This window comes from Ciconia boyciana, chromosome 7 (assembly GCF_034638445.1).
Source record: "Ciconia boyciana chromosome 7, ASM3463844v1, whole genome shotgun sequence".
Taxonomy (NCBI): domain Eukaryota; kingdom Metazoa; phylum Chordata; class Aves; order Ciconiiformes; family Ciconiidae; genus Ciconia; species Ciconia boyciana.
This window is the reverse complement of record NC_132940.1, coordinates 38,624,778-38,649,840: the sequence shown is the minus strand read 5'-3', so window position 1 is coordinate 38,649,840 and position 25,063 is coordinate 38,624,778. Positions and strand designations below refer to the sequence as shown.

At 46.1% G+C, this 25,063-nt stretch overlaps 2 protein-coding genes across 5 annotated transcripts; one reads left to right on the top strand and one right to left on the bottom strand.

The window, feature by feature from the left end:
* Positions 1-961: 961 nt before the first annotated feature.
* Positions 962-10,202, bottom strand: TBCCD1 (TBCC domain containing 1). 3 transcript variants are annotated; one of them, XM_072867634.1, is made up of 7 exons: positions 9,733-10,202; positions 9,502-9,651; positions 7,377-7,743; positions 6,251-6,437; positions 5,603-6,100; positions 2,340-2,503; positions 1,602-1,740 (listed from the first exon to the last, which is right to left on the bottom strand). In XM_072867634.1, the coding sequence occupies exons 1-6, from the start codon at positions 10,084-10,086 to the stop codon at positions 2,374-2,376; spliced, it is 1,686 nt and encodes a 561-aa protein (XP_072723735.1). In that variant the 5' UTR covers positions 10,087-10,202; the 3' UTR covers positions 1,602-1,740; positions 2,340-2,373. The 3 variants fall into 3 exon arrangements, 2 of the variants coding, with proteins under 2 accessions (XP_072723734.1, XP_072723735.1); XR_012043413.1 differs by lacking the exon at positions 1,602-1,740 and adding an exon at positions 5,060-5,207 and having other exon boundaries at positions 2,385-2,503; XM_072867633.1 differs by lacking the exon at positions 2,340-2,503 and having other exon boundaries at positions 962-1,740.
* Positions 10,203-10,496: 294 nt separating this feature from the next.
* DNAJB11 (DnaJ heat shock protein family (Hsp40) member B11) lies at positions 10,497-24,787 on the top strand. 2 transcript variants are annotated; one of them, XM_072869062.1, is made up of 10 exons: positions 10,499-10,724; positions 10,862-11,018; positions 14,598-14,695; positions 16,380-16,512; positions 17,438-17,580; positions 18,128-18,210; positions 18,799-18,856; positions 19,424-19,535; positions 19,947-20,106; positions 24,386-24,491. In XM_072869062.1, the coding sequence occupies exons 1-10, from the start codon at positions 10,657-10,659 to the stop codon at positions 24,448-24,450; spliced, it is 1,077 nt and encodes a 358-aa protein (XP_072725163.1). In that variant the 5' UTR covers positions 10,499-10,656; the 3' UTR covers positions 24,451-24,491. The 2 variants fall into 2 exon arrangements, with proteins under 2 accessions (XP_072725164.1, XP_072725163.1); XM_072869063.1 differs by lacking the exon at positions 19,947-20,106 and having other exon boundaries at positions 10,497-10,724; positions 24,386-24,787.
* Positions 24,788-25,063: the final 276 nt, after the last annotated feature.

Genomic DNA, 25,063 nt, shown 5'->3' with positions numbered 1-25,063 from the left:
TAGAGGAAAATAAGTACGTCTGGCCACGCACCCCCAAAGTGAGTGATTTCACACATCAAATAGTAAAGATTGTGCCCAAATTTCTGACAAAATCTGCCAGCGTCACAAATTTAACTCAAAACTCTTACACCACTGTCTGAGGTTTGAGCGAAAGTCTTTCTTTTAGCCACTCTGGCCCACTGAGCAGGGAGGGCAAGGATTGCTGGCTTACGTACACCCACACACCCCGCCAGTACATTATGAAAAAACACCTCTGCAGCTATTCACTGCACCAGCCCAAAGGCTTAGTGAAACAAAGGGAAACGAATTTGGCACAGCGGCGCCTGAAACACACAGACCCTATTTCAAATCTGTCAGGACAAGCAGTCTTGCAACAGCAGCTCTGCGTGCCACCCCACGTACACCGCCGCAGCTCTGCTAAACACAGTCAGATATAACAGTCTGAGACAGGCATGCTCAGCAGCTTCTCGTCCTCTTCCTATTTCGGTGTCTTGAATCGCCTAGTGTTGTTTTTTACAGCTCTGCTAGAAAGCTGTGAGGCCACTTAGACTTTTTTTTTTTTTAATTCAAATGCTGTCTTATGAAGATCAGAGTCCAACCACAATTCAGGCCCTATTGAAAGGCAACTCAGTAGGTTCACTAGGACATCTCAAAGCTCCACTTACGGTCACTTTGTACATACCTCCTTTAAAAGTTGGTTAAATATAATAAACTCATCTTGTACTGCATCACCTGCCTCCCCAGGAGCTAAGAGAGACCTTCAGAAAAATTCTAGCACCACAACAGCTGTGTACACCAGAGCACTAGATGCCCCTGCCTTCCTCTCACTCTCAGGTTGGATAGCTCTTCACAAGTCACATACAGCTGCTGCGTTCAGTCATCCATGCAATGGCTTTGCCTATTTTGCCTAGCTTATTTAGGTGCTCAGCTACAAGCACATCTCCCCAAGACAGGTTCCACTAGCACATGAGAATGGTACTCATTCAAGCTGATACTCTTTACAAGAAATGTTAAAGGTAGGAAACAGTGTTTGTATCAAAATGCTGTGCTAGGGCAGCCTTCCAAACCTTCAACTCCATGGCTGTTAATAAATTTGCACTTTTCTCTCAGCTGACCAGTTCACATTTCATTAAGCAGTAAAGATGATGTGTCCCTCTTAACACCCACTGTACAGGTAAAACCCTTTCCCTAGGGCATGTGCCAGGCTTATCTGAGAACTTTTATTGACATTTGTCAAAACAATGCAAACATATAAGAAAGTTAATTCCATAAAATCACATTGTTTAAGTGCCATCTTCATATAAAAAATCCATTGAATTTCATTCATTAAAAAATCAAACATTTCTTTTTCACATTTATAAAAACAGTGCAGCTCACTCGTACCATAAAGATGCACACGATGGCCAGGGCCCTGTGCCCAGCTCTGCACCAGGAAGGGCTCCTTTGCTGGATACTTGCACACCATGGATGCTAACCATGATGACAGCCTCCCCACTAAAGGATCTGCAACAAGGCATACTTGTTCATCATCCTCTAGCGACATGCACTTTCTCAGTCACCAACCGAATAGTTACAACACATTCCTGGGAAAGTGGCAGTGATTAGAAATCCCAAAGCAGACAGACAGTCCAATCCACACCGAGGCTGGGTGTCAGGTCCACGTAATGTGTGTTCAGGCAGGATGGCTGCAAAGTCTTAATGAGAACTGTTTTCAGTGTATCGCTGCCTGTTCCCAGAACTCTGTAACAAAATAGAGGAGCAAATTTTACTCCCAACACTAGCAAAGAAAAGGCAACTCGAAGACTAAAGAAAAGGAAAAAAACCCAACTTTCTAATGGTTGGAAACATGCAATGGCAGAAAAGCGTGGTAAAGGCTTGTCTCCAGCTCCTAAAGCACTTCTACTTGGGAAGAGAAAGACACTACAAAGCAAAAATTATTTCAAGTCTTACTCGATTCGCTTAAGCAAAAAGTGAGACACTTACACAAAGGTAAGTACACACATTAATACACACAGCCTCTTTGAAAGAGCAGCTGTTCAAATAAGTTTTTACATCAGATTATGTACAGAATGCCCATCTGCCTTTACAGACACAGATGTCCCTGACAAATCAAACAGAACACCTGCAGAGAACAAGGGAGATGCTGAGCACACAGGGAACAGATTCAAATTGAAAAGAGGTTTTGACTGCAAAATAAGAACTAAAACCAAATGCAAGGCTCTTGGGAGAATGTCCACTGAACAGCTTCCCATTTCTTCCACCTCTGCCTAGGCTGTGCATACAAATATGGGACAATTCTTCTAGACAGAAGAATCAAGAGAAACAGGCCTTCTACGCACCCTTCCTTTCCTTCTGCTGTACAGGAACACGATGCTATCCTGCTGCCTGCTTGGAGCCTACTGCAGGAGGGACAAGGCTATCTAGCTGCTGACGGTTCCCTGTCTGAACCAGCCATTCGTAGAATTTGTTTTCTACCAGCATCTGGAACTGTTTCCTCTGATCCCTGAAACCAAAAGAAGATCAACAGGGAAGTGTGTAAAGGTCACATTTATTTACAGTATTATACTTCTAAACCTCACCTTCACTACCAAAACAAGCCTCCATACATATCAGCTAAGAGCTGGGCTTGGTTCATGAACTGCCTGTACCAGGAAGAGGTTTTTACCAAGTGAATATGACTATAATGAACCCCAAAAGCAGAACTCATCATGCAAACTTCGCCATCCCACCAGCACAACAATCCTGCTCCACAGGGCTGCCTCTGCTTTACTCTTAGAGCACAGATTAAAAACTGTCTGAAAAGGGAGAAAAATATTAGTAACCAGCGTTTAAGCACTGAAGACAGGAAATTCTGTTCTGACAGCATCTGAAAGAAACAGGATGGAGATCAGGAAAAAAAGTGCATAAAAACAACACTCCTCAAATAATTCCCATTACTGGTAAATAACTTTTGGGGTGTTTTTCATAAGACCAGCAATAACAGGGTATACCACTTAGCTCAGGCTCTCAGTCTCTGGCACTGGTCAGATGTCCAAGAGCTGTGCAGGCTCACGGCAGTATTTCTTCAGAACAGCATCCCAGCCATCTGGGATCAGCTCACCTCCACAATTTCCTAAGCCAAAGGTGGCATGAGTATTGAGTAACTCCTACTGCACTTTTTTTTTCCTATGAGCTTATGCAATTCCTTTTGGAACCCTGGTAAAACATTAACATTTTCAATATCCTGTGGAGATTTTATGTGGTTTTGCTTTGAACTCATTCCTAATTTGATGTGCTGATCCCATCCTGTACTGGGAAAAGCAGCAAACCAGCCCTATTCATTTTTGTGCCACTCAGTTTCAGAGAGGCTCAGTGTACCTGGACCGTTTTTTCAAGTTAAAGGCTCTTCTTTGTACTATCACTTCCATTTGAGACATTCCACAGAAAGCAAGGTTCTAGGACAGAAACTAACCTAAATTCCTCCCCAGGGAACGTGAACACAAAGGCAGTCACTTCTTTCTTCTCTTAGGGTTTTATCTTCTCCAAGTGCTTTTATATATCTTGATCTGCTACTGACCCTGAAAGACTTTCTGTCTGATATGCTCAGAAAATGAATAAACAGGATTTTATGCTTTTGCAAGTTGTTCTTCAAGCTGTCTTATTGGTCCTGTCTTATGGGGTTTCTACTTTCAGCTGGCAGGATTTACATTCTTTTTTTGCCCCACTTTCCTCATTCAGACAACTTCAACTTCTTGAAAGATGTCTTCTTATTTCTAACATTCTCTTTCACGTTCCCATTCAAGCATGGCAGCTTTTTTCTTTCTACAAGTCTGATACCCTGTTTGCTCTAAGCTTCCTAGTTGTCTCCCTAGTTGTTTCCCTGCCTGCAGGAGACAGAGACGTTTTACACTGTCAGCTGCCCAGTTTCTTTTCAGCAAGCTTCTAAACTTGGCACAGTTTTCCCCCTTTTATGAAATAATCTACTCCAGTACCAAGCTCTTGCCTCCTGTGACTGCTGTACAGGATGTTAAATCTAAGCACATCATCCATATCACCTCACATTTCTTTAACAGTAAGATTTTGACAAGCCAAACACCTTCACAAAACCCTGGGGTGAGAAGCAGCAGCCCTGGGAGGACAATGGCTGGAGGGGGAAGAAGCACCTTAGATGAGATTGATAGACACAACAGGTGACCCTAGCACAAGGGCTGAAGTTGTAACTTTCCTCTCTGCTGCCCTTCAAGACTCAAGGACTGAGAGTTTTGAAGGTTTTTACACCTCTGTCACCACCACTACTGCTCAGGCACCTTCCACCTGTAGCAAAATCCTACCCCAGAATGCTTTCTCCCTCCTAGTCTAGAGCTCTTTCAAACTGCAGGCTCCTCCACACTCGGCACAGAGGCACCTGGATTTCAGAAAGGAACAATGGAAGTGGAGGCAGCTCCTCTAAAACAATGAATGATCAAATGGACTAGAACTCCTCAGCTTGGTATGATGGGAAGTGTGGACAGTTTGACGCAAGACAAGGTTTTCATATTCTGTGTTCCCCACAGGATAAACCCCTCCGAGATCACTGCTTATCAGCACCCAGTTACACGCCTGTTACAAGTCATTGACTGAGCACAGAACAGAAAGAAAATCTATACAGCTCAAGTGCAGCTTAGGGAACAAAAGTTGTTCTCATCTTTTCAAGCCTTTACAATTGAATATCTGGGTTTCTATCCCGATTCCGTATTTGCAAAGGAAGCCAGGTCCTTCAGGCTGCTGCATCAAAATGGTTCACAAAAAGATAAAAGCAGCTAAACTGAAGTCAGCAGAGATTTGTACCCTTGCTGGATCTGGCTGGCTGCAGAAGAAAGCACACTGACAAAGGAAGCAAGGTGAACTTTTTCAGAACTCTGCAACAGGTGCTGAGAAAGCAAACAGACCCGCATCAGTACATGAGATGGGCTAGGACAGGCCTAGCTAGCACAGTAAAAGCTGGGCAGAGGATTCGATGTAATCTGATAGAGAGGACTTTAAAAGCTACTGTCCACAAGGTGATGTACTGTAATGATCCACATGCACATTCTTAGCTCACCTCAACAACAGATGGGACAGTATTTTAAAGCTTCAATCTCAATGTAAAGGTTGGGCTAAGAGTGACCACCAATCAGCTGCAGGCCAATAATTAGTTGAGCTGTTGTTCAGAGTACGTGCCCAGATCTCACCCACGGCAGCACACGACACTGGAAGCAGAACAGGGACAGCAGAGAGACAGTACCCAGTGTGAGAGAAGTTGTAAACTCTTACTGCCAGGGTGGATCCCTCACCTCAGCCCTCAACGGTATCTAGGCATGCTTTTCCTTCAGTCTCATAAACTAGGAAAATGCAATAATGACAAAGCACTTCCTTCAGAATTACGATTGTGAGCATTATTCTTCTCGCTATATTAATAGCGAAGACCAGGATTCCAAGATTGCTAATTACTAATGCTCTAGAAATGGCACGCAAGACATGGCTCATGCAAATCAACCCATTATTAAAGCATTTTTGTTGAACCACATCAAATGAATCTTCTGTTTGTATGTCTGAGCTGAGCTTCAACGCAGCTCACACGTTCCCGTTCGGATGCAGCACTCACTTGGTCAGGCCTGCCTCCTTCACAGTTTTCTGCCAGATCTGTACCTTCTGCTCTCGCTGACTCAGCGCCTTCTGATACGCATGGGGAAGCCCACCTGGCGTCTCTGTGGTGTCTCCTTCCATCTCAAAAGGAATCACAAAGGTGTAGAAGTCCGAGGGTGGTAGGAGGCAGAAGACACTCGTGTCGCCGCTCTCCTTGCACACCAGCATGGGGCTGTCCCAGTAGTTTGGCAGAGTGGCCAAGCCCACCTGAGCCATGTGGTCTTCAAGCATCGGATAATGGGTGTGGAAAGGGGCAAAGCTGACTGCTTGGTTCCCCGAGAGGATGAGAGGCTGAGTAGGCGTGAGAATGTAAAAAGTACAGCCAGCAGTGGAAGATAAGCACAAACGATGGCAAACCACAATGACCTTGATGTTATCACAGCTGTGGACATGAACAGACGCCTGCACAGGGCCAAGGACAAAAGTGCTATTCCGGCACTTCTCAATGGTCACAGATCTGCAAAAGAACAAGAGAGCGAGGACACAGTGAGCAGGAAAGAGCAAAACCAGGACTTTTTCACTGCTTAGTCCATCTAACAAGAACTTAGCATTTGAACAAACTTGCTGAGAAGATATCTATCTGTGTCCCAGGAGAACAAAAACACACCGGAGAGGAGAGAGGAGATAAATGAAGGACTCGTTGCAGCGATGAATTCTTACGTGAGCCCCCACCAGGGTGTCCGAGCTCTTAGCCAGCGTCTGCTTGTACACCTGACTCATTATCACCATGGGGAACACCTCAGGCACCATACAAGTATTGCAGGCAATCTTTGCTCTCCTGGTTGTTCCTTCAACTGCAAAATAAAGTTCATCAAGGCATTTAAAATTTTAAAAAGCACAAAAAGGCTATACATTATTCCTACAGAGACACAGACATGATGGTTCACTGTCCACATCACTCAGCAATCCCTGAAGAAAATAATCAGCCCAAAACTTCAAGCGTGGTACCATCAAACTGCATCACTTCATGCACCAGTCATACTATCCACCGATGCCTACTGGGCAGGTCAGCAGTATGTAGCAGTCAGAAGCTCCAGAAGTCAGGGCACATTGAAAGATCAAAAACACTTCAAAGTTACTCAGGGGCAGCCAAACCCTCCCACAAGCTACAGACAGCCCTGACCTAGGTGTCTCCATTTCCAGAAGTTTGTTCCTGAACACAAAACATAGCTTGGCAGGAAGATCCTTAGGGCAAGTTTTATGTTGAAAGCAGGAACTGTACGTTTTAAGACAGTGAAATGCTCCCTCTACAGTACAATCCTTGAGCAACCTCACTGTCCTACCTAACACACTGCCACTCTTACAATTGTGCAGTCACAGGAAACAAAACATTCATCTGAATTTTTTTCTCCTAAGGTGAAAGGTGCCTTGGCTCCACTGTCATGTCCCTGCAGGCAAGGGGCTGCAATTCAAGGCAAGGAAACCTAGATCAGTAATCTGCTTTGCCACAAACACACCACATTATCTATTCTCTGTGTCTAGCTGTACTTGAATAATGAGGATAGTGATACTGACATCACTCAGAGGGGCCTTTGAAAATAAAGTCATTAGTGATCACTCACAAAAGTGATCCAAGGACTGGAAAAATACACACAGATGTCATTCCCCATCTCCACTGACAGTAGGAGGAATAGGAGGCAAGCCCCCCACACCACTGCCAGATCCCTGGTCAGCAAGAGAAGCTGAGACTGGAAAGTTATTTCTAAAAATAAAGGCAAGGCCTGTATAGCTACCTTGCTGAGCCCATGCGAGTTTCTTCCCAGACTTGAGGCAGGCAGTCATTCCAAAAGGGTTTGTCGTCAGGCAAGACCGCAGCCAGCTCTCTAGCTTGGGGAAAGAGAAGGCTTTGGGGACCTTTGAGTAGCCGTTCTGCCCATGACAGGGCTGCCAGAGAGCAAGCTCGTGCAGAGGATGGACTGTCCTGGATTTGTTCACAGTCCCTTCAATAAGAAAGCTGAGGGCACAGACGGCTTCGTAGGACACCAAGCTACTGCGGGTGGAATGGGAGGAGGCAGCGAGCTGCTCCGGCTCCAGCAGCAGTTCCAGCATATCCGAGAGGTGGCTCTGCACGAAGGTGTGGTGGTCTTGATCGTTCCAGTTCTTAGTGGGCAGAAAAAAACAGAAGAACAAGGTGAGTTCTCACAGAGCTGACAAGCTCCACCGACAGTATACAACGCATCCTTGCTTACACTTGTTCTAAAAGAGGGAAAGCAAGTCAAACAGTGCTCTCTCCTGCTCACTGCCTCTGCTGCTCTGCTCCTCCAAAACACAGAAAGGGAACTGGACTCATCAGCAACTTCACCCCAAAAAGAAAAAAACATTTTATTCTAACTCCAAGTACCAAATATTTAATTCTAGAAAGCAGAAACAGACTCTCCTACAATCCTTCCCACATAAATTCAGCCAGCTGCTGCTGGCAGTTGCAGGTAGGAAACAAATCAATAACTGACAGTCAAGGTCTTGCAACTGCTCTATTGAAAATAGCTGCATCTGTTCCAGACCTTCAGATATGATTAAGTGCCGCCTTCCAAGGCGCTGCGGGGAAGAAGCAGAGGGTCATTCCTTCATAGCGAGAGGACCAATAAACCAAACAACCAAAGAATCATTAGTTCAAATTCTAAAGGGCTGCATACCAAAAAAAAGCAGAAGACCACAATTATGGCAGACATTAATAAAGACATTTGCTGGCCTGCACACTGCAGAACAAGCAACACACGGCTGTGATTACACATTGGCCTCACCACCCACGAGGGCTGTAGCCAAAAGGGCGTAACAAGCAGCTGAGAGCGTCTTGTCTAGCGGCTGGAGATCCCTACCCTGCGACAGAGACCCTCTCACACCAGACAAGCCTCGCTACACCATTTCAAAAGGGGGCACGATTCACATCAGGCATCGCTGAAGCTGGGGGAATCTCTCCCGCCCGCACAGGGAAAAGTAACACCAGTGGAGACAGCCCCAGTCCCATTGGGACCAAAAGCTCTGGGAGGGGTACAATGGTAGCCAAGATGCATCTCCTTCCCATCCAGAGTTTTATGTAATGGCTACAGTTAAAAGAAAACATCAGCTTTTAAGTAACGCTGGATGCTCCACGGCCACCCAACTCACAGCCCTGTACCAGTTCCTCTCATTTCTTTTTTCATTTGTTCAATCTTTCAGTATAAAGTTACCCAGTCCCTATTTTTAATTATTTCGGCTTGTCCCAAGCTACATTTCACTAGCTCATACAGCTCACAACATCATAGTCATGACAGAAATCCACTGAGGTTTGCAGCTGGTCTTTATAATGTTGCCAACCTGTAATTCACTCTCATATACAGAGCTGCCCACAAGCTGCACCTGATACATCCAACTCGCTTGTCTTCTTTCAAAATACTTGATAGTATTTTAAAAGGAAACCTTAGCATTTCCACATGGTTGATCTACAGCTGACCAACCAACTCCCCTCTCTGAAATATAACTTAATGCTAGGGACCATCCTGGGATCCTAATATTCTACAGTGGATCATGGGAAAGCAGCTTCCAATGTAAGAAAAGCTTCCCATTTGACTAATAGAAAAAGCAAAGAGGCAGTTGCTTCTTAAAAGGAGAATTACCAAGACTGAGAGAACTTTCACAGTTGGTCTCAGACTCTAGGAAATTCCCGTGGACAGCTTTTGCTGGTAAAGCTGCAGAGAACACACCAACTTCATTTCATTTACTGTTGAGCAAAGTATCTCCAATTTGACTCTAGCTTAGACTTTACTGCAGGCAGAGTTACACCCTCACACGAACAAACCAGCCACTTTTCAACCCACCTCAAGGCAGGACTTTGCGGTTTCCCACACAGCCACGCAAGGAAAATCCTACAACCACAAATACCTTATTCTTGCTGGTGGATTTTCCAGTCAGCCTGGGAGACCTGGTCCTGGGGCTAGGCCATTCCTCCCCGATCAGAGACGTTCGCAGAGAGACCTTGTTCACCTGCTGCACGTACAAGAACAGCAGGAACTGCAGAGTGTCTACCGACAGCTAGCCAAGAGGGGAGAAAAATAGGCGTTAGGATGTGCTGGGCTCTCCCTGCGCCCGCCCAGCCCGGGATGGGGCTCCTGCCTTGCTCCGCTCCCGCTCCAGCTCGTCGGCGCTGGCGCAGGCCGCCTCGGCCTCGGCCCACTGGAGGCGGCGCGACGGGTCCCGCCGGAGGAGGCTGTGGAAGAGCTCGAAGTAGAGCCAAGCCAGGTCGCGGCCCAGCTGCAGCTTCCCGCAGGCGATGTGCCGCCAGCGGGACCACGACAGCCGCGGGAAGCAGCCCTCGGCCGCCCGCGCCCGGGTGTAAGCTGCCATCTTCCGCAGGTAGTGGGGACCGAGGCGGGCGGGCGGCGGGACGGGCAGAGTCCCCACCAGGAACGGCTCCGTCTTCACCCACAGCCGCACCGGGACCGGGGCCGGGGCCGCCGCCGCCTCCATGGCGACCGCCACCGCCGCCCGCTTCCGGTGCCTGCCGAGGCGCCGTGCAGAGCGGCGGCCGCGCGGACCAACGAGTCGGCCCTTCCCTCACACCGTAGAGGACTCCACTTGGGCAGGGCAGGGCAGGGCAGGGCAAGTCCGCACCCTCCCGAGGAGCCGGTTTCGATTGGCTGCTTGAGCCAGCGCGGAGGCGGGAATAAACGACGCGCCCTCTGACTGGCTGCCGCCGGGGGAGCTCATACTTCCATGCGGTCTGGAGTGGCGATAGGGCAGGGCGCGGCGTGACGTACTGAGCCGTGATTGGATCGACGAGCTCAGAGCCGACGTCATGGCAGGCGATTGGCCGGCGGCCTTGAGCCGGTGGTGAAGTGTGCGCAGCCGATAGGCTGGCGGCACGCAGCGCGCGGCGCTGCGCCACGCTCTCATTGGCCGGCCGCCGTCGCCGGGCTGCGCTTCACGTTTAATGGTGGCCGGGCCGGGCCGGGGCGGGCGGCTGCGGCGCTGCGGACCTGTCCGGAGAGCGCCGCTCCCTCTCTCCGCCGTCCCCCGGGCAGGCCTGGCCGCTGCGCCATGGCCCCCGGCTGGCTCGGCCGCCTCTGCTTGCTGCTGCTCTGCCTCTGCGAGGAGGCCGCCGCCGGGTGAGTGCTCCTGGCCGCGCCGCCGGGCCTTTGTCCCCCCGCCTCAGCGCCAGGCCTGTCCCCCCCCTCCCCGGCTCGGCGGCCGCGGCGCTGACGGGGCCTCCCTCCCTTCCCCGCTCTCTCTTCCCCCCCGTCAGGAGAGACTTCTACAAGATCCTGGGGGTGTCCCGCGGCGCTTCCATCAAGGACATCAAGAAGGCCTACCGGAAACTGGCGCTGCAGCTCCATCCCGACAGGAACCCTGACGACCCCCGGGCGCAGGAGAAGTTCCAGGATCTGGGGGCTGCCTACGAGGTGAGGCCGGGGGCTGTGGGCTCCCCCTACCCTGCACCCGTCTGTGGGTGCCGCTGAGCAGCACTACTGCCTGTGGTGTAGGGCAGGGTGTAGCAAGGCCTGGTGTGGCTGCTGGGAAAGGAGAGGGGTGAAGTCGTGCAACTTGTTGAAAGGAACTCTAAGAACTTTAAGTCCTCCCGGCCCTTCTCAGACTGTGTAGGGTAGATGGGGTTCATAGTAAAACATGCTGACAGTGTGAAGCTGAGCTTGGCCAACAAGTTGTTTCATGAGGCTTCATCCTGTAACACTTGAGGGAATGAGAAAGGAGGGCTTCTAGGCCATTCTATAAGATGCAGGTGCAGTCCCTCCTCCCCCATTACTATCTTGAATTTCAGACATTCTACCAAATAAAAAGCAAGGGTAGAGAGCCTGTCAAGCTGATTAGAGAGCTCCTTTTGTCAGAGGATAATAAAAGACCCTAGTCTACTTAGCCAGGAGAAAGTGAAGGCAGCAAGTTAAAGTTATTTGGTATTTATTAATAATTCTCTGAGGAAGAAATAGAGTTGCATCAGCTGTAAGTACTGGCATAGGAGCAAGTGTGTGTATGTATAGGGCCTGGCTGTGAGTAAGTCTGAGCTGATAGGAGATGAAAGGTGGTTGGCTTGCCTTTTAGAAGGCATTAAGGTGGGAAAAATAAGTGTTAAGTCTCACATGTGTGAGAATTCCTGTTTCCATGATAACACAGTAGCATACAAATGATACCTGACGCTAATAGCACAGTGCATTATATAAATCGCGTATAGATTATTTTATTAGCCAAATGTTTTAAGTCAAACCTCCTTTCTCTGCTGCGTACATGTTAACGCAATTTAGGCAGGGTGATGGGATCTGTTTGTTCCACGTTCTCTGTCCTTTTTGTCTCCCTTCTGTCACTTTTGTTTTCCATCTGCTCCTGCCATCCCCCCTGGAGCAGGGGGTCCCTGAGGAAGATGGTGTTGACCAGCAAGAATTCATCACAGCAGTTCCACCAGGAGCTTGCCTGCACTGGTGGGCTGTTTGGGTGGGAGACTTGTGTCCTCTTTGAGGAGCTGAGCTTCAGAAGGAAAGGGTTTGCGTTCCTGCTGCAGTCCAGTGGTGCTGCTCAGCCTGCAGCTGTAGCGTGGCTCCTACTTCCATTCCTGATGCTCCTCTGCTCTTCAGATATGCAAATACAAAATGAATGAGGAAGTGAGAGAAACAGCTTGAATGCGTTCCTTTTTGGTCAGAAACAAAACCAAAGTTAATGGGGTTTTTTTTATCAGAGCTGGGACCTCTTTTTAGTTCAGACTTATCTATTCTTAAAGAAATTGGCTGAACTCTCACAGGGAAACCAGTGAATGTAAAGAATTCTTTTGTGAAAAAAAGTATTTGTTACCTGTCATTTGCAGCATCTGAAGATTGATGTATGCGGTTTACTTCAAAGCTGTGAGTTTGTTTATGCAAGTTGGGATCTTGTCACATTTGACAGTACTTTATGCACAGGAAGCATTTCTCTACCTCTTCCCCAAGTCCCAGTTTATTTAAGTCTTTACTATAGTAACAGTTGAGTACTTTTTCTGTTAAAAACATTGGGGAGAAAATGGTAGTAAAATCAAATCAGCAGGGGATGTGGTGGCAGGAGTAGCTGAATAATAACTTTTATGAGCAGTGACTGAGTCTGCCTCCCCCTAACCAGGGTATTATTGAAGCACAACAGTGTCCTTGTTCAACATAGCATGGAGTTCTAGTGGTAACGCAGGCAATATGAACGCAATGTGCTCTCGCTGGGTGCTGGTGAAAATTAAACTAGGAAACCTCCCTTCAAAGTCTTAATTCGTTTGCTTCTTGCTGAAGAGATGCATCAGAATATTGAAATCCAGTATTGGATTTCACTGGTTCCATGGTTTTTAAAATAGGTTTGGAAGAAGTAACATTTTTATGTCCTGCAAGGTCTTTGTCTCTTTGTTTAGTCAGTACAGCTTGCAAATTCTTCTGCTAACCTAGCTATGAAATGCAGTGTGTTGATTTGATTGTTTTGGGTAAAAAGGAGCTAGAATTATGTTTCCCTTATAACCTAAACCAGGATGCTTTTTGCCATAAAGCAACAGCCTCTGTTAGTAGTACCGCTGCTCAGGGTTTGGCTAGCTGACTGACTATACCAAAGTCTTCATAAAAATTGTTGGGAAAGTAGGTTAATTAAACTACTTGGTCTCCTTCATTTTAACAGCCTAAGTGATTTCCACCCTGCAGCTGTGTGGTCTGAACACAGTTGTTTCAATTAGAAAGGAGACTGATCCCATGTGAGGGAACTGAGACTCCTCTATAGTCACTAATCTCAGGATAGTTTGGGGGTGGATTTTCCATGGGGTTTTTTTCTAAGCTTGTCCACTGTAGTTGCTTTGCTTTCAAGGCAACCTAACGTAACAAACAAGAACTCTCTTCACAGTACTTGAAATTGTGGTCTTGGAGTTGTGTTCTCCAACAGCCTGCAGAAAAAAGGAAAATGAATGGAAAGGCAAATATTTTGTGTTCTTAATTTGTTTCTTATTGTTTGTGGTATCATCAGTGCTGTGCAGTACTCTGCTGGAAGAATTTTGCTCTGACACCAACAGATCACAACATGGAAACCTTATCCCAGTTTTAGGAAATGTGTGTTTTAATGCAAAATCTGAAGTGACAAAGGGAAAATTGAACTCTTACCTACTAGATGAAGGTAGTAAAGTTGCTGTTGGTTTTTTTTTCCCTGTTGCTAGCATTTATCATTGGTTACTGTTTCAGGCTGGTTTTCATTGTTTAGCCAGCTTCTCCACCTGTTTAGCTGCTTCTCCATCTGTTTCCACTCCTCTCTAGGCTGGCAAAGCTAACCTGGCAATTTTAACCTTCCCAAATATGATCAACAGGGGAAGAACAGGAAGAAAGACTAAATGTGACCGGAAACTTCTGGATCTCTGTGGGAGGAAAGAGCAAAGATCAATACTTAGGAATTAAAATTGAAGCTTTACAGTCTTGAAAGTCATGTGTGTTGGGATGTTATTCTGCCTCAGTACTGACATTAATTCTAAATTTTGCTGCCCTTAGGAATGAGGGCCAGCATTCAAACTGGTGCAGTTACCATATTTGGCAGGTTCAGCTTGGTAGGCAAACTTGCCATCATTGCTAGTTGTTACAAAATAGTAGCTGGAGAAATACACATTCTGCATGCTTGAAGAACAAACTGAGAAACAGGAGTGCTATTATGTGATTATTTCTTTGTGTGTGTGTGTGTCCTGCTTTGTAGGGACTGATGTGAATTATTCCTTCTGATTCTTTTTTAATCCTTAAGATAAACTCTGTATTATTTATATTTCCTGTCTTGCTTCTGCTGTTTTAATAAACTGGCTGTACTTTTTATGGGTTTACCTGATAAATGTTTTAACTTTTCTAGTCCAGCACAGCAAGCAAGTTCTAGCCAGTGCTTCTGTAATGTAAAGCATGGCTGCTTGTCTGCCAGTGAAGAGTACTGGTGAGATTCCTCTCAGCTGTGTTTAAATAACACAGTTCAGCTGTGGGTGAATGTCTTGTTGGCTTGCATCCCTTTGCCAGGTGCTGTCAGATGAGGAGAAGAGGAAGCAGTATGATGTGTATGGTGAAGAGGGATTGAAGGATGGGCACCAGAGCTCCCATGGAGACATCTTCTCACAGTAAGGAGATTTTGCCACTTTAGACTATTCTATAGTTGGTGCTCTAATTTTCTGATGCTCATGCACGTGTTTTGATGAGGGCATAATCTATGTTAAGGTCTTTTACCCCATTAGGAGGCACTGATCTGAAATGACAGTTGAGAATTTGAAGAAATACATTTACAGTGGATATTCCATGTGCAGTTTTCAGTTGTCTGTCTTGCATCGGTCCTTGCTTCAAGAGCAATGAGTAGGAACCAGTTGTGTCTTCCCACATGGGTAGCTCTTGCTCACTTGGCAAGCTGCATTGCCAATGTGGGTGACTTGTAAGGTGCTGCAGCTGCATTAAACATGTAGGAACTTTCTTGTGTTCTCTGGTATGTGATTGATATTTAACCTGTTGTCTCAGATCACGTGTGTGCGTTGGGGGTTCACTTTCTTTTGCAAAGTAATGCTGTAGTGACTTACACTATATTTCAGACCAGCTGTAGAATTTGGATCCTTAAAATCCGAAGGCACTTGCATGTTGCTTACGCACAACCTGATTTTCTGTTTAAGACCCCTTTGGTTCTGCTAGGCACAAATTTACTAAAACAATTCCTGAAGTTGCTCATCTCGTGTAATCCTTCTGGGTGAGAATTCACACTGTCTGTTTTAAGGAAAAATATGCAGACTTGTGTTGTGGTTTAGCCCCAGCTGGCAACTAAGCACCACGCAGCTGCTCGCTCACCCCCCCCCCCCCCCGGTGGGATGGGGGAGAGAATCGGAAGAGCAAAAGTAAGAAAACTCGAGGGTTGAGGTAAAGACAGATTAATAGGGAAAGCAAAAGCCGCGCACGCAAGCAAAGCAGAGCAAGGAATTCATTCACTACTTCCCATGGGCAGGCAGGTGTTTGGCCATCACCAGGAAAGCAGGGCTCCATCATGTGTAATGGTTACTTGGGAAGACAAACGCCATCACTCCTAATGTCCCCCCTTCCTTCTTCTTCCCCAGCTTTATATACTGAGCATGATGTCATGTAGTATGGAATAGCCCTTTGGTCAGTTTGGATCAACTATCCTGGCTGTGTCCCTTCCCAGCTTCTTCTGCACCTGGCAGAGCATGGGAAGCTGAGAAGTCCTTGACTAGTGCAGCAACAACTAAAACATCTCTGTATTATCAACACTGTTTTCAGCACAAATCCAAAACATAGCCCCACACCAGCCACTATAAAGAAAATTAACTCTATCTCAGCTGAAACCAGGACAACTTGCTAGGAAGTTTTTTCTCATTCCCCTTGTCCTCAAACTACTGAAAACCAACCTGCTAGCATTGACTAGCAGTGCCAGAGATGGAGTGCTACTCAGAGTTTGCACCTTGTGGTAATGGTAGCTGAGCAGCAGTGCAGTACAGAGAGGACTTCCATTAGGCAGTGGTCAGATTTTGAGGTGTTAGAATTCAAGTCCTGCTTCAAAACTTGTTTTCTTTAGTACAGAAAACTCTTCAGAAGTGACAGCTTTGTTTGAAGGCATTAGCTTATGTCCTGGAGGAGCAAAAAGAGGTATCTGGATTTACTATGGTGCTTTTGTACTGTGAGGAGGCTGTTCTCTAGGGGGCTAGAAGCATTTGCCAAGCAGTACGTTGCTGCTGCCTTGGGTGGCTCTCTTCATCAAAGCTTCGTTTGATCAGAATTCCTTCCTGAACTAATTGATGTACTTTACTCCAGCTTCTTTGGGGACTTTGGATTCATGTTTGGAGGTAACCCTCGCCAACAAGACAGGAACATTCCCCGAGGAACTGACATCATTGTGGACCTGGAGGTTACACTGGAGGAGGTGTATTCAGGAAACTTTGTAGAAGTAAGCTTGGCTGCTTGTCAGTCTCTCCAATGTGTTCTCAGGTTTGAGATGTCTGGCCTGGCCACTGCTCAGAATGTTATCTTCTCCTAAAGAATGGAACTAAAATAGATGCTCACTTTCTCAGTATCTGGCAGTGACAGTGGAAGACTGATGCTATTTGCTAGTAGTTAACTGAAGAAACAATACATTTATTTATCTTTGCCATCTGGCAATTTCTCTATAAAGGGATGCTTCCTGTGATAATATCTTACTTATTGGCTGTCAGTGACTAGCTGTAGCTTTTTTAATTGCAGTAGCCCAGTTGGAAAAGGTGTAACTGGTCTCTAGAATTTAGTGATATTTGAGGGCCCGTTCATAAGCCTCATTCATTTTGTAATTCTTGCAAACCATGTTGAGGATTTTTCATAGCCTCTTTATATGGCCAAACATATATCACTGCAAATTTCTGGATTACATACCTGGCAAATGTATGGTGGCCTTTTAAATTTTTTTTTAAGCAAGCTACACTTCTGGTGCTGACAATCTCTGCTATTCTGCATGTTAGAATTTGCATTGATTGAGTTTGTGTTGTGAGTGTCTGAGTAAATGGGGAACTCCAAATAATTTTGCCCATTGTGTGGGACAAGGAAACTATCATAACCAAAGTGTGAGGTGTTTCATCCTAGTGTAGAAAGGTGTGCAGGAAAAAAAAGGAAATGGTAATAGTGGTATCAGAGAAAGTTTTTCTGGTATTTAATGTGTGATCAGCAAGAAATGCAAAGTGAAAACTGTTAATGGCTCCATATGGCTGAGGCCATTTGGAGCTACTATGCAGGCAGCACACAAAATCAAATTATGTTCAGGCTGTTTGAGAAATCCAGACCCTTGTGGAGACCCAGGAGTGCTGGCCTGTGTGCTGGTATCAGCCTCTTCCTTTTCCATGCAGGTTGTCAGGAACAAGCCAGTGGCAAGACAGGCCCCTGGCAAACGGAAATGCAATTGCCGGCAGGAGATGAGGACCACCCAGTTGGGTCCTGGACGTTTCCAGATGACTCAAGAAGTTGTTTGTGATGAATGTCCAAATGTCAAGTGAGTTTTATGCTCTTTACTGCTATATGGATGTTTATTCAAAACCTGCCACTAGAGGGAGGAAAGTGCCTGTACTACCAGTAAGACCTGGGGAATTGGGAAAAACTTAATACAGGTTTCTCATTTCCAAGGAGCCAGTCTTTATTCTTACAGTAGAGATAGCCAGCTCTATTAGATGTGGAGCTCCCTAATTTGCTCTTTCAGCCTCTTATTCCTTGAACAATCAGTCATACTACAGTGAAAGTTCCACAACTAAATCTGAATAATCAAAGTCAGGGAAGCCCATGGTTTCCAGCTGTGAACAGTTGGATGTGGAATACTGTGGTGTAGTCATCCAGATGCTGACTATGCATTTAGGAGCTTAACTTTGCCTTCTCTACTAGATGAGTATCAGCATACAAGAAAGGCAGCACTTGCCCTCCAGTTTTAGATGCAAGCAAGGAGAGAGTATGTGTTAACTTGTGGGGGTGTTCTCGTTACCCCAGTAATGTAAGTAGGTGCTACCACCGACTGTTGAAAACCTCTTGCTTGCTCTTCCCCTTTGCAGGCTTGTGAATGAGGAGCGAACGCTAGAAGTGGAGATAGAGCCAGGTGTGAGGGATGGTATGGAGTATCCCTTCATTGGTGAAGGTATGTATATGGGCACTGCCCTGCTGCTCAGCTTTGACTTGCTCTTTTTCTGTGATGCAAGGCTGGTCTTCATGGCAGTGAAAGTGTCCAAGCCCTGCTTTGGATAACTGATCAGCACATTATTTTAAGTGCTGTGTCCTCTGCATGCTGCTGAAATCCAGGAGCATACTCTTTGCTAAGTCTGGATAACGCTCTGAGTTCCACTCCCTTTGCTGGTACTGGGGGTGCACACAAAAAGTTCTAAATCTGATGTTTCAGATAGCTTTTGAGTAGGAGCATCTGTTCCAGGCTTGAGTATGTGAGGGAATCCCCTCTGCCCAAGGAGATGAAGACCTTCAAGTAAAGGACATTGTTAACATGCAGGCAAGTCTTTCAGAACAGCAGAGAGGTATGAGCTCCTTGAGGCAATACTCAAAAGTCCTAGGCTCTTTAACAAATGTGTAAGCAGGGTTTTAGTCATGTAAAGACCGACTAGTTGGTTTTTTCCTTTAACATGTGAGCTGCACATCTCTGCTATATTTAATATGCTGCTTGTTTCTTCAGTTATTACTAACTAATTCCTTTAAACAGAGCTTTTCTTTTTCACAGGTGAACCCCATGTGGATGGGGAGCCAGGTGATTTGCGCTTCCGAATAAAAGTTCTTAAGTAAGTTACTGGCCTAGTTAGACCACTCATTATGGTTCCTCTAAAGGAAGCTTGCAATCAATTTTCTGGCCAGTGTTGCCTGCTTGGCTAGCATGTAGCTTGCCCTTCAGCAGAGTTGGTGCAGCCAGGGGTCTGGTACTCAGGGCTGTGTGGGATGTTCAACCCTGAAGATGCTAGAGTAGCTGGATTCACCACTGTTAAGATGCTGTAATAATTCCACTTTTACTTCATTTGGCTTGAATTCTGGCATGCATTAGTAGCTCCTGTGTGAATCATATGAAATCTCCCTTTTCCATAAACATATGATGTCTTTATTGTAAGGAAATGCACTACTAAGAAAATTGTGTGAATCACAACTTGACACGCCTCACCACTCATTGCCCTAGAAATAGAAAGGTTATTTAGTAGTACATACCTTGCACAGGAAAACAAAGCTAAATTTCATTCATTCTTCACTTCCTCTCTGATTTGTGAATTCTCCAAACCCACAAATAGAGGGGAGGAAGCTAGAGGACCTAATTTCCTTATGGAGAAGGAGAAAAGTTCCAATGCCTTTTATTTCCACAGGCACCCAGTCTTTGAAAGAAGAGGAGATGACTTGTATACAAACGTGACAATCTCGCTGGTCGAGGCACTTACAGGCTTTGAAATGGATATCGCTCACTTGGATGGGCACAAGGTGAGGCAACGGTTTGCTTTCTTGCTGTGTGTAAACAAAATTTAACTGCGGGTCTCCTGTGCTGAGGGTTAGCTTGCTTGGGGTCTGTGCAGCTGCTGGTTGTATATAGTATCCCCTCTGCTAGAGCCTTCCAGACCAATTCCCATGGAGCCAAAACAGGCTCTGTACAAGGGGCGCACAGTGTGCGTCTTGGTTCCAGGCTGTCACAGCAGTTACCGCATGTGCTGTCTTGGGTGGTGTTAGTCCTGGCATGTGTCCTGGCAGTAATACTGCCTGGACCCCTTGAATATCAGTGTCTTTGGCATGGAATCAATATCAGTTGAAGCTTTCCAGTGGGTTGGAAAGGTCATTGGAGTATTGGGGTACACACACAGAACACTAATAATGTTCTGAAACTTTTTTTGTCTCTAGGTTCATATTGCTCGGGATAAAATTACGAAACCTGGGGCCAAACTGTGGAAGAAAGGAGAAGGTCTTCCAAATTTTGATAACAATAATATCAAAGGCTCACTAATAATAACATTTGATGTGGAGTTCCCCAAAGAGCAACTGACAAACGAACAGCGGGAAGGTGTGTGTTTTAAAGCTCTGTCATGGCAGTGGGCTGCACAGACCTCTCACCAAAGCTGATAAGTTGTCACAACTGAACCAGTGGCCTGTAGCAGTCAGGAGGGGCTCTCCTTTCCCTGTGCCCCTTGTACAACATAACATAGTTGACCAATGCCCTGTGATTAACTTCCATTTCCCTTTGAAGCAAGTGAGCTTGGCTGCTGCAGTTGTAGGGAACCAGATTAGGCTGGGATGTGCCCCTGCTGGGATGTAGCACTCTGCAAGTTTGCAGGTGCTTTGTTTTGTAGCTGGCCATCTGTCTGAACTGAAAGACTTACTGGGCTTAGCCTCTGTCTGCTTTGCCTCTGCTGGAATGGGATCACAAGCAATTTTTACAGCCTCTGCTTCTACTTTCTTGGAGGCAAGACTTGTGAAAATTCCCTCTACTGTCAAGGGTAAAGAGTGTCATGCAGCCAGGATTGTTCCTCTCTACATCTCCTTCTACCTTAAGTGCTTTGTGGCCATATAGGGAAGAAGGGTGCAATGCAGATATTTTGTAGAAGAGACCTGCTTCTCAGCTTCAGTGCTCAAATGGAAACTTGAAGAACCATGTAGAAATCCTAAAATTGACAGGCGGGTAGATAGGTGGAAATTCCTCTTTGCTTCAGCAGCCTCTGCAGTAGGTTCTGCTGCTCTGCGCAAGGCATCAGAGTAGGTATCAAGGGCCTCATCCTCTGCTACAGGGCAAAGAAGATCCCAGCATGTGCCAGTGCGGCTCTTCAGAAAATTCCAATCCCCAGAACTTCTTCCTGCTGGTCAGGGCCATCGTACTTTCTTCTTCTGAAGGTGCCCTTTTAATGGATTCTGGCAGCTGTCCTGGTAGAATTGAGGCAAATGTGCAGCTTTCCTGGACTCTTCAAGCTTGTAGAGGGAAGCCAAGCCCTGGGTGGGCTTTTCTCAGCCCTATGGCACTTACTGCTGTATTGACGACACTGTGCTAGCTACCACTTGGAGCTCAGTTGGTAGCTGCAGTTCCAGGGTTGACTGATCTGTGACTTTCTGCAGCTGTCTGGGCTCTGAGGTCTGTGCTTTGAGTGAACCTGTTCTGTGTTTTGACCCCTGTGCTTTCCTGCTTGTTGCAAGTGTGTTGTGTCCAGTGAGGGCTGCAGAGCACAGTGATGACATAAGTGTGAAGTATCATTCCAGGCTCTGCTACCCTTCTTGAAGCTTTGTAAGGCAACAGCACCTCTTGAACAGGCATGATGTTTTTCTAGCTGTTGCTCTTGGCAGTTTGTGAAGAGACTGGGCAAAGAGCAGTGACAGAAGCCTCCATGTTTGTCAAAATTGCTTGTACGCCTTTACAGATATCCCGGGAACAGAGAGGTGATGGTACTGGCATGAGTGTGTTCAGGCATGGGGCCTTTGAATGTTTCACTCCCTCCTAAAGCAATTCCATGCTTCCCAGGGGAAGGTGATTGGGTAGGCAGTCAGATGCATTTCTGTGTCCTAGAGTATCTCCAAACATCCAGTGATTTAAGGAGTTTTATGAGGGAATAGGTCTGTTCACGTTGTGTGGCAGCAGTTCAGTGTACATGTTCAAAGGAAGACTGTAGGCTTCAGAATTCAAAACATCCCTTTTCTTATTGTTGGCGGTGGTCCTAATTTCTTATCTCATAACCATATGTACAGCTCCTGCGGCAGTCAGAAGATACTCTGACTCCAAGAGCACTGCTCTGGTCAGTCTAAGCTTTAGAGTCAGAAGTAATATGCTTTCTTTCCTGCCAGTGTGACATCAGGGAACTTATTTCCTGTTGATCAGAGGTGACTTTATCTTTGACATATCTGTCAGGTCATCTCTACTGACACTTGTTTTGGAGCTTTGGATCCCATGCTTTAACTCAAGTGCTCAGAGAGCAACAACAGGCAGCAGAGTGCCCAGGTTGTGTTGTAACCTGTCACCTGTTGATGGTGGCAGAAAAATCTCAAAGTTGGCTCTAGTAAAAAATGCCTGCGGTGAAGTTGCACCAAATGTCAGGATTCCTGGCTGGAATTCCTGATTGAACATCAGATATGTGTTGAAATATCCTGTGCACTAAGGAGGGTATCCTTCAGGCCAGCGGGCAGCTGCCTAGAGCTAGCTAGCAGGAAACAAGGTATGGGAATTGTGCTAATCCCACCTCTTTTCAGGGTTACCGGGAGCACACCTTTCTCCAGCTATGTCCTTCCTTTCAAAGAATTACACATCCAGGAGGCACATCCTCTTACCCATCAGCCAGGAAGTGGCTTTGAGCCTCCTTTGGCTGGGGAGGGGAAGTGAACTTGCCTGCACTTTCCTGGAGAATTACCTGCCCTTAATGATTAGCAGACCTTGTATTAGGGGCTCACTTTGCCCTGCTGCTAAGGATGTTTTTGAATGTAGAAAAGAGTTCAGAATTCTCTGGCCAGCAAGCAAGAAGCCTGAATAGTTCTTGCCTGGCAGAGACATGTCTTAGTTCCAGTTACTACTTCCACCAGGACAGTTTTCCAGTATTTTAACAGAGCTACTGTGACCCTTATGCATCAAATTGCTGGTCTTAAAGGACAGTAGTATTTGTGGCCAGAATGATTTAAGGGTAGATAAGCAGGACAAGGTTTGCAGGGAGGCATACTCTTTTAGCTAATTTTCTGAAGAAGGACTTGCATGCCTGAAAGGTTGGGGTTTTCTTCTGTAAATTGGTTGATCTAATTACTGATCCTCCCTCTCCATGCCTGTGTACCTCACTTAAAGTCAACAACTACAACACTATTTTCTAGGCAGCCTAGTCTGACCTGTTGTACAAACATGTATGGTATGACACCATGACTCTGGCTTCAGTGGAGCAGCAGAGCAAGCTGATCTGAGGGAGGACTGTGATCCTGTATTCTGTCATGTTGAGGTGCAAGCCAGCTGCTTGTGTGCTTTGTTGCAAGGCTGCTGTTTTGGGGACATCCAACAGCAGAATTATAGCAGTTTAGCTTAATTTTTCTTATTATTTGAAAGTCACCCATGGTGTGGGGAGTTTTCCTCTCTGTTTTGGGTCCTGACGGCCCTCCCTCAGGCTCTATGGTTTCTGGTGCTGGTCAGAGCAGAGATGCTGCTGTTCCCCGAGGGGCCCCATGGCCAGGGCAGGGAGAGTCTTGGCAATGTGTGACCAGATTGGCTTTAAAGAGGGAGTCCCCTCTGATTATCTCTGGAAAAGCAGTGTGACACATGCATTCTTGCCAGTCCGCTTCCTCTGTTTTGTGCGGACTTGCCCTTTAAGTAGCAGTGAAGACCTGCCTGTCTTCCCCTGAATGTGCTGACCCCAGTGGATGAGCTATTATGGTTTTAAGGGCTGACTCACTCTTCTGTTATCCTGCTCTGGTAAGAATTTGATCTGACAGGACCTCAGAGCAGTCAGTTCTTTGAAATGTTTTATGAATGGGCTTTCAGGGGTGGGGAAGATGGTATTCGAAAAGTCATCTAGACTTCTTTGTGAAACAGTGGGTTTCAAAAAAGTTAAGATTTTCAGGCCTTCAGTAGGATACTTAAGCCCACAGATAACAAGTTTGCTTCTGTTACTTGCCTTCAGGGACTACTTCTAGTGGACAGTAGCGTCCCCAGGTACCACATATCAGTGTGAAAACCTCTACTTTCTAATTACTCATGTGGGTTTCTGTAGCTGGCAAATCCAGAAAGATTCAAATGTAGCCCTCCCAAGCTTGCTGCTAGCAGATTTCTCTTGGGCTGTAGAGCCTGGGGAGATGAGGTAGATGAATTAGACTCTGGAAATACTCAACAAGTTGGTGGTTGTTGCATTTGTACTTAAGATTACAAAACTGTTGTCAACTTCAACAGCAAAGCAGCTCTGGGGGTCAGCTTTATCCCTTACAGAGCTGTGAGGATCTTGAGGTGGTGTGCTGGGCTTTGAGTTTGTAGCAGAGGAGGCTTTCTCCCTGGAACCACTGGCCTTGTGTGGTCCTGAGAATGCATGAAAGCTCTGTTACGGCATCACTAACCTCAGTCCAGTTTCTCCTGTAGGAATGCTGAAGGAGTAGGAGTAAAGCTGCTGCACCACTGGGTTTGGGGGATTTTTCCTTTATTTTAATGATGCTCAGTGTTTGCATTATTAGTGTTTGCAGTTTTAATGATGTATGGTGTTTGCATTATTCAGGTATGTGGGCTCAGCCTTGAAAGGCTGGTGCCACGGGGCCTATGAGCCAGATGTGTAAATGCAGCAGGAACAGCAAATGCAGAGTCCTCCTGTTTGTGTTGTGGAATAATGCTTTCCTTTCTCTTGCAGGTCTCAAACAGTTGTTGAAACAAGGATCGGTGCAGAAGGTGTACAATGGATTGCAGGGATATTGATGTGTGGAAAAATTGGACATAACTTAAAATGAAAAGTCAGATTTGTTTGCGGTCTTTTCTCCTGCCCACTGTAGAATGGAGAAGAGGGAGGGTGGGGCAATTGTTGAGGTATATATAATTTTTTCTTTGTAAATGGTGGAAATGCTCAGACAAGTTGGGGGAAATACTACCCTTTTCAGGACATAACTGGTGCTGCCTATCATGTTCCATGTCCTGGAACAACAAAGACTCCTTGAGCAGGAAAAAAAGGTGGGGAAAGGAGTTTTAAATTCCACACAGATTGGAATTTCTGGTTTTTAAATATATTTTGATGTGACTTTTCTTGACCATCTCAACATATTTTCATAGCTTCTCCTGCTTTTTATGTCCTTTGTGTCAGTCTCTTCCAAGTTTCTGTTGTTTCTTAATCCCAGCCTTTCCTCCTCTTCCCCTCTGAGTCCAAAGTGTGGTATTGCTTCAGAGTCTGTGTTTCTGGGGCAGGAGTACAGGTGCTGTTGGGAGTGGACTGGCAGGAGAGCCTTTATGGGCTATGTTAGGCCCCACATGGTTGGGAAAGCAGGGGAAAAGAGTCTCTTAAGGCTCCTGTGGACTCTCTTAACTACCAAGTAGTCTT